Source organism: Emydura macquarii, unplaced genomic scaffold (genome assembly GCF_026122565.2).
Source record: "Emydura macquarii macquarii isolate MOO-44397 ecotype Brisbane River unplaced genomic scaffold, CSIRO-AGI_Emac_v2 contig_3305, whole genome shotgun sequence".
NCBI classification, from domain to species: Eukaryota; Metazoa; Chordata; order Testudines; family Chelidae; genus Emydura; species Emydura macquarii.
Window position 1 is genome coordinate 3,441,763 of NW_027133442.1, and position 12,120 is coordinate 3,453,882.

The 12,120-nt window shown below is 66.4% G+C and overlaps 2 protein-coding genes across 5 annotated transcripts in view; one reads left to right on the top strand and one right to left on the bottom strand.

Annotated features, from left to right (window-relative positions):
* Window positions 1-5,997, top strand: part of CUL7 (cullin 7) — a 29,325-nt gene extending 23,328 nt beyond the window's left edge. For 2 of the 3 annotated variants that reach the window (XM_067532908.1, XM_067532910.1), the window contains 12 exons: window positions 101-276; window positions 400-533; window positions 619-780; window positions 1,441-1,550; window positions 1,949-2,131; window positions 2,521-2,678; window positions 2,957-3,170; window positions 3,621-3,789; window positions 4,143-4,291; window positions 4,694-4,811; window positions 5,007-5,203; window positions 5,290-5,997. In XM_067532908.1, coding sequence (XP_067389009.1) covers window positions 101-276; window positions 400-533; window positions 619-780; window positions 1,441-1,550; window positions 1,949-2,131; window positions 2,521-2,678; window positions 2,957-3,170; window positions 3,621-3,789; window positions 4,143-4,291; window positions 4,694-4,811; window positions 5,007-5,203; window positions 5,290-5,574 — 2,055 coding nt within the window. In that variant the 3' untranslated portion in view covers window positions 5,575-5,997. The remainder of the gene's footprint in view (window positions 1-100; window positions 277-399; window positions 534-618; window positions 781-1,440; window positions 1,551-1,948; window positions 2,132-2,520; window positions 2,679-2,956; window positions 3,171-3,620; window positions 3,790-4,142; window positions 4,292-4,693; window positions 4,812-5,006; window positions 5,204-5,289) is intronic. The other variant, XM_067532909.1, reaches the window with a different exon arrangement.
* A 227-nt stretch (window positions 5,998-6,224) lies between these two features.
* The window catches only part of LOC137143237 (phosphofurin acidic cluster sorting protein 2-like), a 130,022-nt gene continuing 124,126 nt past the window's right edge, over window positions 6,225-12,120 (bottom strand). Inside the window, exons 16-24 of one of the 2 annotated variants that reach the window (XM_067532911.1) lie at window positions 11,778-11,932; window positions 11,524-11,634; window positions 11,318-11,420; window positions 9,779-9,821; window positions 9,622-9,664; window positions 8,970-9,111; window positions 8,214-8,437; window positions 7,985-8,098; window positions 6,225-7,786 (exon numbers count right to left, since the gene is read on the bottom strand). In XM_067532911.1, coding sequence (XP_067389012.1) covers window positions 7,671-7,786; window positions 7,985-8,098; window positions 8,214-8,437; window positions 8,970-9,111; window positions 9,622-9,664; window positions 9,779-9,821; window positions 11,318-11,420; window positions 11,524-11,634; window positions 11,778-11,932 — 1,051 coding nt within the window. In that variant the 3' untranslated portion in view covers window positions 6,225-7,670. Of the gene's footprint in view, window positions 7,787-7,984; window positions 8,099-8,213; window positions 8,438-8,969; window positions 9,112-9,621; window positions 9,665-9,778; window positions 9,822-11,317; window positions 11,421-11,523; window positions 11,635-11,777; window positions 11,933-12,120 lie in introns of those variants that run through there. The other variant, XM_067532913.1, reaches the window with a different exon arrangement.

The window sequence follows — 12,120 nt, forward strand, 5'->3', positions numbered from 1 at the left end:
CGGGGCTGTGCTGGCAGCGATTGGCCTGGCCTGGGAGCGCCCCGCAGGGAGCAGCCTGGCCGGCCCGTGTCTGAGCGTGGCGGGTGGTGTCCTGTTGCAGGGTGGCATTGACACGCGTGTGCGAGGCATCGAGATCCTGGGCCCCAAGCCCACCTTCTGGCCGGTCTTCAAGGAGCAGCTGTGCCGGCGCACGTGCCTCTTCTACACCACCAAGGCGCAGGCGTGGTGCCAGGAGATCGCAGACGATCGGATGCAGCTGCTGCAGCTCTTCAGCAGGTGAGGCCTCCCCTGGCAGGGCCCTGCCCCGTGTGTCTGCACCCGGGTCTCCTCCCCGCCCAGCACTGGCCAGGGCCCCCAGGCCACGGGCAGTGACTGGCACTTGCGTCTCCGCTCTTGCAGGCTGAACAGCGCCCTGCGCCATGAGCAGCTGTTCGCCGATCGCTTCCTGCCCGATGACGATGCGGCCCAGGCTCTGGGCAGGACCTGCTGGGAGGCGCTGATCAATCCCTTGGTGCAGAGCATCACCAGCCCAGGTACTGCCCGGCTCCTCCCCTGCCCGGCTCCCAGCTGCCGCCAGCCCGCCTGGCCCCGGCTCATCCTCTCCCTCCGGCCTTTCAGATCCCAGCGGCGTCAGCTCCCTGGCCTGGCTGCTGAGCGAGTATCTGCAGAACCTGGAGCCGGCCCGACGCACCAAGAGCCGCGCCACCATCTTCAACTCCCGCGTGCGTCGTCTGAGCCGCCTGCTGGTGCACGTGGAGCTGAGACCCCCCGTCAGAGCCAGTGAGGGCTTCCCTGGGGCAGGGCAGGGAGTGGGACGGGTCCCAGGGCTGAGCTGGGGTAAGGAGCCCGTTGAGCTGCAGATGGACGTGACCCCTCTGCACCCCCGACAGCCGCAGGCAGGGGCAGTGGGGAGCATGCTGTGTGGGGCTGGGGCCGCCCCTGGGCCTGGTCCGGCAGAGGCTGACTGTGGGCAGCTGGCACAGGCTGTAGGAAGTGGAGACATGAAGGCCTTGCCCTGCACTCGGGGCGTGCTGAGGATCGTGGGTCTGGTGCCCACAGGCAGAGCCAGCAAGTGCCAGCTGCCTCTCTGCAGTGGCCAGCCCTCGTGTAGGGGGCAGGATCCCGGCCGGGCCTGGCTCCTCCACCGCTCGGCAGGTCTGCGCAGGAAGGATTGCTGGGGCTGGCTCCAACGCGCTGCGGGCTCCAGGCTTGGCCCCTGCACCCACTGGTGAGTGTGTGGGGCTGAGCCTGGTCCCAGCTGGGCAGGGGTTGTCGGGTTGTGGTTCTCGCCCACCCCTGGAGTTGCCAGCGAGCCGTCCTCCCCGTAGGAGTGGCCCCAGCCCTCGTCCCACAGGTGGCTTTGGGGCCTGGAGGCTGCTGGAGCCGGTGACACCCCCAATCCTGCCCCCGGCCGCTGCTCTCACACTGGACCCCCCTCAGCAGGTGGGAAGAACAAGGAGCAGAGCTCCGGGGCTGCCAAGGTGTCGGGGAAGAAGCCCAGCGGCATGACGGGGATCGCCCAGTGCTGGAGGGATGTCGTGCAGCAGCAGGTGTGTGTGGAGGGGTATGGGAGCGTTGTGCAGCAGCTGGGGTGTGTGTGTGGGGGGATGGGGGTGTTGTGCAGCAGCTGGGGTGTTTGTATCTGTTCCTCCTCCACTTGCTCCATGGGGTACCAGGCCACCGTTCCCCCGTATCCCTGGGCCTTCTGCCTCAAGCCCATAGGATGCCAGATGGGGAGCCCAGCCCCCGCCATGCCTTCCTCCGGCCTGTCCCGCCCCCAGTCCATCGTCCCAGGGCCCTCCCCATGCCCACCGGGTCCGGTCCTGTCCTGTTCCCCCAGAGCCTGCCCCGTGCCTCTCATCCTACACCTGCCTCCCTTAGGTCCTCCCCTCACCTGCCCCGTGCCCCTGGTGCCCCCTGTAACCCTGCGCTGCTTGCCCCTGCCCAGGTGCAGCGGTTCCTGGAGTCAGCGTGGCAGGGGCCGGACTTCGTGGAGCGATACTGCTACGTCTACCGGGGCCTGCGCGGCGCCATGGAGGAGCTGTTCGGGCAGCAGACGGCCTTCGCGCTGGCCCTGCGGCAGGGCTTCTCGGGGGCGCTGCTGCAGCTCTCCTTCCTGACGGCCACGCACGTGAGGGGGGGTCGTCTCCGGGGCGAGGGGGGGCTGGCCCGACCCTGGGCCCCGGCAGAGCCTCCAGCTGATCGGCCTGGGGCCAACCCCCTGGGCTGAAGGTGACAGAGGCTGCCTGAGGCCTCACCCCTTTGTGTGGGTCTCTCCCCCCCCTCCTGGCTGCCCTGGGGGCCGGGATCTACGAGTCCCAGCTGCGTGGGGTCTCTGCTGTTAACCCTGCAGCACCCTGGCCGTGTAGCTCGTGGGTGCCTCCTCCTCTGTTCCCTTCCCACAGAGCCCCCCAGGGGAGCGTCTCCCTCCATCCCCGTGTCACAGCTGCTGCCATGGGGACTCCCTGCCATGGGGAGCTGCCTGAGAAGGCCCCTGGCAGCTGGTGCTCTGCCCCACAGGTGAGCGAGAGGTTCGCTCGCTACATTGACCAGCAGATCCAGGAGAGCCAGACGGACGCGGCCAATGTGGAGACGCTGCAGCGGCTGCAGCGCAGCCTGGAGCCCATCCTCTTCCTCTCCGGCCTGGAGCTCGCCAACACCTTCGAACACTTCTACCGGTGAGAGGGACCCCACACGGGGGCTGTGCCCCACGCCTGGCCTGGGGTCGCTCGTGTCAGTGGGGGCTGGTGCCTGGCTTATGACGGGGGGGCTCTGGCGGCTGCAGGGAGAGCGGCTCAGCTCAGGGCCGTGGGCTAGTGCGTGCCTGGTGCCAGCCGCCCAGGACGCCCTGCTCCAGACCATAGCGAAGGAGTGGAGGGCGCCAGGGGGGAGGGGTTCCAGGTCTGGGGGCAGGTGGGGCTGGTGAGGGGGTGCCTGACGCTGGCTGCTGTTGCAGGTATTACCTGGGCGACCGGCTCCTGGCCCAGGGGAACGTGTGGCTGGAAGGGGCTGTCATTGAGCAGATCGGGCTCTGCTTCCCCAATCGCTTCCCCCAGCAGATGCTGAAGAACCTGAGCGAGTCGGAGGAGCTGCAGCAGCAATTCCAGCTCTTCCAGCTGCAGCAACTCGATGAGCGTCTGCTGGAGCTGGACGCAGGCCAGGAGGATGAGGTGAGCCCCCGGGCGGGGCCCCCTTCGTTGCTGGGAAGGCTGGGGGGATACTGTGATCCCCTATCTGGGCAGGGCTGGATCTGGGCAGGGCCCCCTCTGTTCTCGGGTAGGCTGGGAGGATGCTGTGAGCCCTGAGGGTGGGGTAGGGTCTGCACAGGGCCCTCCGTTTCTGGATGCTGAGAGCCCCATAGGCAGGGCGGGTTCTGTGTGGTGGCCCCTCCGTTCCCGGGGGGATGCAGTGAGCCCCCTAGGGAGGGCAGGATCTGTGCAGGGTCCCTTCCGTTCCGGAGAGGGCTGGGGGGATGAGGTGAGCCCCTGGGCGGGGCCCCCTCTGTTCCCGGGAAGGCTGGGGGGGATGCCCTGAGCCCCTCAGGCGGGGCAGTCTGCGCGGTGCCCCCCATTCCTGGTAGGGGCCACAGACTAAGCCCGGTGCCCCCTGCCCATCCCCAGGCAATGGAGGAGGCACCGGCTGCGCTGGAGGAGCCGGAGGTGAAGGTGCTGGCCTTGTCCCCGCGCTGCTGGACCATCTCCCCGCTCTGCTACCTGGAGGACCCTGGCAGGTGTTTCCCGCAGCCCCTTGGGGGCTACACGGCTCGGTTCACCGACTTCTACACCAAGAGTGAGTCTGGGTGCAGGGGCGGGGTGTCTGGGCTGAGCTGGGGAAGGGGCTTGGGGGGGGGGGTCACTGGGGTGTGGGGGAGGGTTGCTTGGTGGGGTGCAGTGTGTGTCAGGAGCAGTCACTGAGGCAGGGGGGCCATTGGGGTTGCTGGGCTGGGGCGGGGAGGAGTTGCCGGGGCAGGGGCAGAGGGTAGTTGGGTCTCTGGGCTGCAGCGGGGCAGAGTCTGATGGGAGTGGTCGCTGGGCTGGGGCGGGTGGGGGGCCAGGCGGGCGAGCCGAGGGTGAGCTCCAGCCCTGCCTGGGGGGCCCCTGCCCATGGCTCTGGCGTCTCTGGACTGGCCCTGTCTCTTGCAGGTCAGAGCCACTTTGGCCTGGAGCACTCGAAGCCGCGGCGCTTGCAGTGGACGTGGCTGGGCCATGCTGAGCTCCGGTTCGCGGGCAGCACCGTGCTGCATGTCTCCACCCTGCAGATGTACATCCTGCTCTGCTTCAACAGTGCCCAGGTGGGGCCCCTCGCCCAGGAGAGACCCTCACCTGGCGTGCAGACCTCTCCTGTCCTCGCAGGGGCTTCTCTGCTCCCTCCCTCCCTCCCTGGGGGGGAGACCCCCACCTGGTGCGTGTGGGGCGCAGACCCCTCCTGTCCTAACAGGGCAGGGAGAATCCTCCCCCTGCCTGGTGTGTATGGGGCAGACACCCAAGAGACAGAGCCCCCCCAACTCAGGCTTTAGGCTCTCCCCATGTGACTCGTGCCGGAGGAATGGGTGGTGTTCTCTCTCCCCTTTGCCCCTCACACCCCCAGCCCATCGCCACAGTCCCAGAGCCTCCCCCCTCATCATAGCCCCTCCCACCCCAGCATCGCCATGGCTCTGCCCTGCATGTTCACTTCCTGTCTCCTTTCTCCCCAGGAAGTTGCTGTGGAGACGCTGTCCCAGGCCACGGGGCTGCCTATGGTCCTGCTGAGCCACGCGCTGAAACCTCTCACGGGAGAGGATGGGATCCTGACTCAGAGCCTGACTCAGGGGGGTGGGTATGGGAGGGCCGGAGGGTGGGGGGAGCACGGATGGAGGGCAGGGCCCAAATCAGGTGCCAGGGAGGGTCCATGGGACTGGGCTCTGAGCTGGAAGGGGGTTTGTGTATGGAGGGGCCAGTCCCCCAGCACAGCTAGAGGGGGTTGGTCCCTGAGCACCACTGATCTGGGGCTGTGTGTGTTGGTCCCAGGCATCCTGCGGCTGAACGAGGCAGCCCTGTCACGGATGGCTGGCCAGCGCCTATGGCTGCTCCCCAAGCAGACGTACCTGAACGTGGAGGATGACGAGGGCAGCACCCTGGAGAGGAAGAGGAACATCATCTGCTGCCTCATCATCCGGATCCTGAAAGGGGAGAAGGCACTGCACATCGATAACCTGGTGTTCAGGGTACGGGTGTCCCAGCAGGCGCCCAGCCCCGCTGCTCGGCTCCCTGGCAGCATAAGGGTTAACTCTGCCCTCTCCACCCCTCCCAGGTGATGGATGCCTGTCAGAAGTGGGAGTCTGGCCCGGCCCGCAAGTTCCTGAGCTTCTTCTGCAGCAACACAGACGTGCTCTCCTGCGTCCTGCACCTGTTGACCCAGGGCTACGTCCGGCGCCAGGAGGACAGCCCCCAGCTTCTGGAGTATGTCTCCACGGAGCCCACGACCCCCCCATCCCCGCATAGCCAGGCCCAAGTCACCTTCCAGACGGTAGAAATAAAGAAGATGCCCAGCGTGGCCTGCCCAGAGAGGAGACAGACCTTCTCTACCTTCAGGTAGAAGCGGAGTGGGGCTGTGCGTGTGGGCCAGGCCCCCACGGACCCTGCAGCGTGGTGCTGCTGGCTGGGGGACCACAGCCAGCACCCCCTTGCGCTGCCTCAGCTGCCTGGGCGTCCAGCAAGGTGAGCGCCCCAGCCTGGGCCCAGCCACTGCCCCTGGAGCACAAGACACGATTCCCAAGGGCTCTGGGTTTTTAAGTTAAATAAAACAGCTGAACTGCAACCCTCTCCCCCCCTTTGCTGATCTGTCAGGGAGCCCTGGGAACCGCAGAGCTGGTAACTTCCTTCAGCACCCCGAGGCTTGGGCACAGCGGGAGGCAGTGGGGTGGAGCTCCCTTCCTTTCTGGTGGCAGAGCCACAGCCCGACTTGCTTCAGCCCCGTCTCCGTCCGCCAGGGGGGTCAGCGTTGGGCTTGGCCTGCCAGGCGTGGAGGGGAATGCTGCCTGGGAGGCTCCGTGGTTCCTAGGAACTGGCAGGGCTGCCGCTCACCTCTCTAGCGGCCCCACAGCCGCAGCCACGCTTGCTTTGTAGGCCACACAACTGCGCCACTGCCTGGCTCGCAGGAGTGTGTCTTGACCACAGCAGCAGGGCTCTGCACAGCCGTGGCTGGACGGGGCCAGCTCACACACACGCTGTTCTCCTGGCCCACTGTTACCGGCATTAATTTATTAAAATTAATCCAGAAAAGCAACATACAACACATTTAAAAAAAATAGAATCTTGTAAAAAAAAAAAGGGGGGTAATCACCCCTGGCCTGGCCTGGCCCCGTACACCACAGTGTAGGTCTCCGAGGGCAGGGGCTCCTCTGGCAGCAGTGTCAACCTTTGGGGGGCTGGGGCAAGAGATCAGCCACGCTACTGGGGGGGTGGGAGGGGAGTAATGGGCAAATCCCCTGCTTCTGGGCAAGCCTGTGGGCTCCCCCACCCCTGTGCTATTACTGTGATCCCCAAGCCTGTTGTAAATGAGACAGCCGTACCCCCAGCCCCCATCTCCATCTCCTGCAGCTGGCAGCACAGCCCAGGCCCAGCAGCCTCCTGTGGCACACCCCCCCCCCCCCCCCCGCCCTATTGCTCCGGTGCAGCTGGAGGGGGGAGCAACTGTTCGCATGACAGGCTGCAGCTTGGATGGACGCAGGGCCCTGCCTCAGTGAATGCTTGAGTGCAGGGGGTTCCCAGGGGCAGGGGCAGGCCTGAGAGCGGCCCCTGGAAAATGGGCACTGCTATGCAAAGGTTGCTGAGTTCCTGCAGGGAGGGGCCGTGCCAGCCACACACCGGCCTCCCTCCTGCCTTGGACCAAGCTGCCGCCCAGAGCTCTGTTGCACCCTGGGGGGAAGGCTGCTCATCCAGCACCCCAGCTGGGCCCAGCATCTGCTCCACAACAGCGTGTGGGCCCCCAGGAGGGGCTGATGGGCGAGCAGCCACGCTCCTGTCCTCTCTCCCACCCCCCCAGCAGCTCTGGGAAAGCCTCAGCTCATCTGCAGCCTGCCACCCCCGAGCCAGCTGGTGTTCCCCATGAGGCAGCGCTAGGCCCAGCCCTACAGCTCTTGCCAACCAGCCCCATGCCCTCTGGGCTCAGTAGGTCCAAGCTTACCCACCCTGAGCAAGGGGTGACATCAGGGCGGGGTAGAGACCCCTCACGTCCAGGTGGCTGCCACGCTTCAGCCAGGAACGATGGAGTTAGCCCTTCTCCTAGGGTGCAGCTGGGCAGGGAGGGAGCCAGGCAGCCATGTCTCGTGCAGGCTGGGCTCTGCTGGGGCATGAGAGACCAGACCAGCAGAACCAGGCTGTTGTATGAATCCCTCTAGTAGGTCCTAGTCCCTTCCCTTCCTCAGGGTGGGGTCACCCTGCTCCTGGACGTGCGAGGAGCTGGGCTGGGGGGTCACGCTGCAGCCCCGCTAGCAGCATGGAGGGCCCTGTTGCACCAGTCCTAGCTGTACGTTAAAAGCCCCCGGGGTGCAATAGGCAGAGTGGGATGGATCCCTCCCTGGACTAGATGGGACGCCGCCCCAGAGCCTGCTGCTGTGCCCTGCAGCAGGGCAGGGAACTGGCCAGTGCCTCCTGCTGCTGCCTCTGCACAGTCCCAGCACCCCGGCCACTTCACACGCTTTTCGAGCAGCCGAAGACGCCCACCGGGAGATACTTGACGTGTGTTGGCCACTGTGCCGCCAGCTGGAAAAACTTCACGTCGTTCCATTCCACACCGTCGATGGACACTGAGGGAGAGAACAGGGCTCAGAGCATGTGCCGCACCGGGGCAGGGCACACACACACACACGCGCACACACCCCCCCCAGCATAGGCAGGGATCCAAAGCAGGGGCAGAGATGCGCAGCTCGGGGCCGGGCAGTGGCAGGGGGCCAGGCGCAGGAGAAGCCAGCTGTAGCGAGGGAGCGTGGGGGGGCCGCCCTTACCGCGCAGCATGGTGTTCTGGTGCTTGGCCGTGCAGATCAGGCGTGTGATCCCTTCAATGACTTGGCTTTTGGGCTCCAGGTCCTTCTCCTTGGGCTTCTTACTCAGGAACATCACTGGGAGAAGAAAGCAAAGACTCCTAGAGCCAGCCCTACAGGCGGTTCCTGCCCCTTCCCGCAGGGATACTCCATCCCCTCCAGGCAGTGGGGCCCGGCCTGGGCCAGCCGTTACCTTTCTTGTTCTTCTCCTTGGTGACCACGGTCATGGCCATGGTGGTGCGGGGGGCCCGCTCACCGGCGCTGGGGATGCGGCTGACCTGCAGGGACCGGAAGTTGCTCTTCAGTGTGTTCTTCAAGCCCATCTCTCGCTTCTCTGCCTCCTTCTTCTTCTCCGGCCCCTGCGCCGTCCAGTAATCGACCTGCAGGTCCATCACCTCCACGCCGGGGCTCAGGGACCTGGGCAAGGGTGACACACAGCCCCATGGCAGCTGGCCCTCAGCACCTGCTGTGCGTCCCCACCACTGCCCCTTCTGGGCCTGTGGCCTTCAGGATCCAGCCACACGTGTGTCACCCTCCTGCCCCAAACCTGAACCCCATAGCCAGTTCCAGCCCCTGATGCCTGGTGGGTCAGAGCCAACCCTCCTGGTGTAGCCCTGTGGGCCGCAGACACAGTGCCCACAATCTGGGCTTTCATTTAACTCCAGAAGACTTTTTGGCTTGCAGCGGCTGGGGTGGGTGGAGGGGAGAGGGGCTGGCTGTGTGGGGCATAGTGCCCCCTCACTGCCTGGCAGTGTACACCCCACCTGACGGGAGGGCCTGGACAGGGTGTCAGGTGCCACCTTGGTGGGGGGGCTTTCAGGGTGAACCCCTCACGCCCAGCCCTGCCAGCCTCTGGCTCTCCTGCCTCCCGTACACCCAAGCTGGCCGTGCCCACTGCTGGCATTAACCATGCTATGGCCTCCCCCCAGGGCCCCGCGCCGTGCCTCACCCTGCCCCCGAGAGGCCGCTGCTGACGGACGGGGAGGGGGGCGGAGTGCCCGCTGCCTCCTTGCTGTAGGGGATCCCTCCACCAGCTGGGGGTGCAGAGCTCAGGAGGATGCTGGCGCAGACCGTGGCATCGTCAGAGTCCACTAGGGAGAGGGAAAGGTGGTGCCACATTAGGGGGGCGGAGCCAGGGAGGGCCAGGGGGAGGAGCGTGTGGCCGGGTGGCAGCGGGAACGGAGGCTGCTCTGGGATAGGAGGCCCTGATGCCCACTTGGCCTGTGGCTGTGGGCCGGGGGCAGGATTGGCACTCGTAGCCTAGGGCCTCCCCACAGCTAGGGCTTCGCCCTGGGGACCTCTCTGGTGTCCTGGCCCTGAGGCGATGCCCACCCCATCACACTGAGAGGTGTAGATGGGACCCTCCTGGCTCCCTTGCACAGCTGAGGCTGCAGCAGGGCCTGGGGACGCAGTGTCATGGGGCGAGGGGCCGCTGGCAGGTCGCAGCGCAGGGTGCCCCACCAGAGGGGTCCCTGCTTTCCCCGGTGGAGCCTGGGCTGCCCAGCAGGGGGATGAGGCAGAGATAGGAGTGGAAGGGCAGGGGGGCTAGGGCACTGTGCCTGTCCCTGTCTGCCCCCAGAAGGGAGGGCGGGCGGGCTCACCTGAGGCGCTGAAGGACTGCTCCACAAGCCCCACCTTCACCACCTGCAGACAGACAGACGTTAGAAGCGGCCGGCCAGCCCCCAGCACTCGCCCGCAGCTTGTGCCCGCTGGGCTCGGGGCCTGCACCCCCCTCCCCACTCCCAGCAGTGCACTCACCCCGACAAATGGCACAAACTTCTGGCAGGAGTCATCGTCTGGGCTGAGTGAGGGAAGAGCGGACAGGTCAGAGACAGCAACCGTGCCCCAGAGACCCCAAGGGTGGCTGTGCCACGGCGCACCAGCCCTGGCTGGGCGCAGCCCCCTGCTTTGTCCTTGTCATCGCATTGGCTTGCTGTAGGCAGCCCACGACTCATTCACCCCCTCCCCTGGGCAGCCTCAGGCCCTCCCCGCCGGCAAGAGGCCCCTTGCGTCATCCCCCCAGGTCCCCGCTCTCCCAGGGCCCGGCTGGGGCCACGGTGCTGCCCGTCCCCATCATGCACAGCACAGGGTGGGGCTAGGCAGGGAAGGCAGGCGAGACATGGGGACAGCGGCGCAGGGGAGTTCACAGGCCACACGGGGGGCTCAGTCCCGATCTGCTCCTGGGGCAGGGCCCTGCTGTGGGGTGGGCGGGGCAGGGCCAGGCCGAGGGGCGGGCGGAGCACTGGCTCTGTTCCAGACACAGAAGGGAGGGACGGACCCGTGCAATGAGGCGACCGCGCAGCGAGCCACAGCCAGTACCTGATGTAAAAATCAAAATAGAGGCTTCTCTTCCTTGAATGCCAGAAACCAAGAGAAGGGAGAGGTGAGACCGCTGCTGGAACACTCCATTACCGTCGGCCGGGGCAGGCGTGGTGCCAGCCTCCCATCACGAGGCCCAGCCCCAGCCCTAGCCCCAGCCGCAGCCCTACGGTGGCAAGGCGGCTACAGGGCCGATTCCAGAGGCTTAACCCTGAGTGGGGACACAAGTTGCGCGAACCCTGCACCTCTTCCCGACCCCGCCAGGGCACCTTCCAGCTTTCGGGCCCGCAGCTAGTACGACTGGGGTTTCTTTAAATAACAGCTCACCTGGGCTCCCCTCACAGCTCGGCCCGTGTCCCTCCCTCCTGGCCCACAGCTCTGCCAGTGCCCCTCACTGCCCTGCCAGCCCAGCCCTGGGTTTCTCTGAAATGGGGCTGGTGGGGTGGTAGCTCGGTGGGTTTTCTGATCAGCTTGAGCGAGGCCCCGACGGGAGGGTCACCCGCTGCTTTCTGCCTGGGCCCCACACAAGCAGGCTGAGCGCCAAGCACTGCGTGGCATTTGTGTGGCCAGCTCAACTCAGCTCTGGTTCCCACGCCTGCCTCTGCTGCTCGCCCGCACCTGGGAGCAGCCTGGGCCGGTCGGGGGGCCCCTCAGGGCGTTCAGCAGATGGCTCAGCCAGTCTGGTGGCTCCCTGCCCATCCGAGCCTGCCAGTCTTTGCTCTGCCACCCGCCTCATTCAGCCAGCGGATGCACCCTGCCCTGCCTGGGACCCTGCCTCAACCCGGGGGACACCCACTGGGACTCAAAGCACCAGAGCCTGGCAGTGGCTGGGGAAGGCATGGGAGCCTTGCGGGCCCTCAGGAGCAGCTGGCGCCAGCTGCAAAGTCTCGGTGGTGTCCGGGGAGGCCACCTGCAGCCCAGGGCTTGGAGCTGGTTGTGCCCTGCACACAGAGCCCCCGGGCTCCCTCCTGTTCTCACCTCTTCTGTTTGTACGTCAGCATGGCCTCGGAGATGGGCAGCTGGTGGGACTGGCTGGCGCCTGCAATGAACTGAGCCACGCGGCCAGGGACGTCCACAGTGTCTGGGGAGGCAAGAGGAGAGCTGAGCACCCAGCCGCCAGCCTGGCCCTGTGCCATCATCAGGGCTGGAGCCGGAACCTCCCCATAGGCGCCCCTGCTGCTCACCTGTGCTGGGGGGCTCAGCCCGGCTGAACAGCTCCCTCCACGCCGAGTCCAGGAAGAGGGAGCCGTACTTCCCGTCCACAGACGCCAGGTACTTAGCCAGCGGGTGTGAGCCTGGCAATAGGAAGGAGGAAGTGACACAGGCAGAAGAGACGCTGGCTGCTCCCTCCTCTCCCCTGCAGGGCTGCCTTCGGGGGGCCCTGCAGCCCCTTCCCCAGAGAGCCCCGGAGCTGGGGCTAGCCACGGGCGGCTCTTACCCAGCGGCACCACAAGGAAGCGGAGGTAGGTCAGCCAGTCTGGGGTCTTGCTGGCCAGCTGCTCCACAAAGAACTGCAGCACGACGCTCAGGTAGCTCTGGTCTCCGGCCACGGCCACCTTGACTGGGGGAGGCACGTGAGAGTTGCAGTTACAGCTGCAGAAGGAAGAGAAACCCCAGAGACTCAGAGCCACGCAGGGGCCTGGCAGCACCACCCTTAGCTCCCTGGGCTGGCCATGCAGCCCAGACTAAGGGCACAGCACAGCTCCCCATAGGCGGGCTCCTTGCTAGCGCTGTCCCACCTGCCTGGCTTGGCCTCAGGGCCGGGCACATCTGGGGTCACC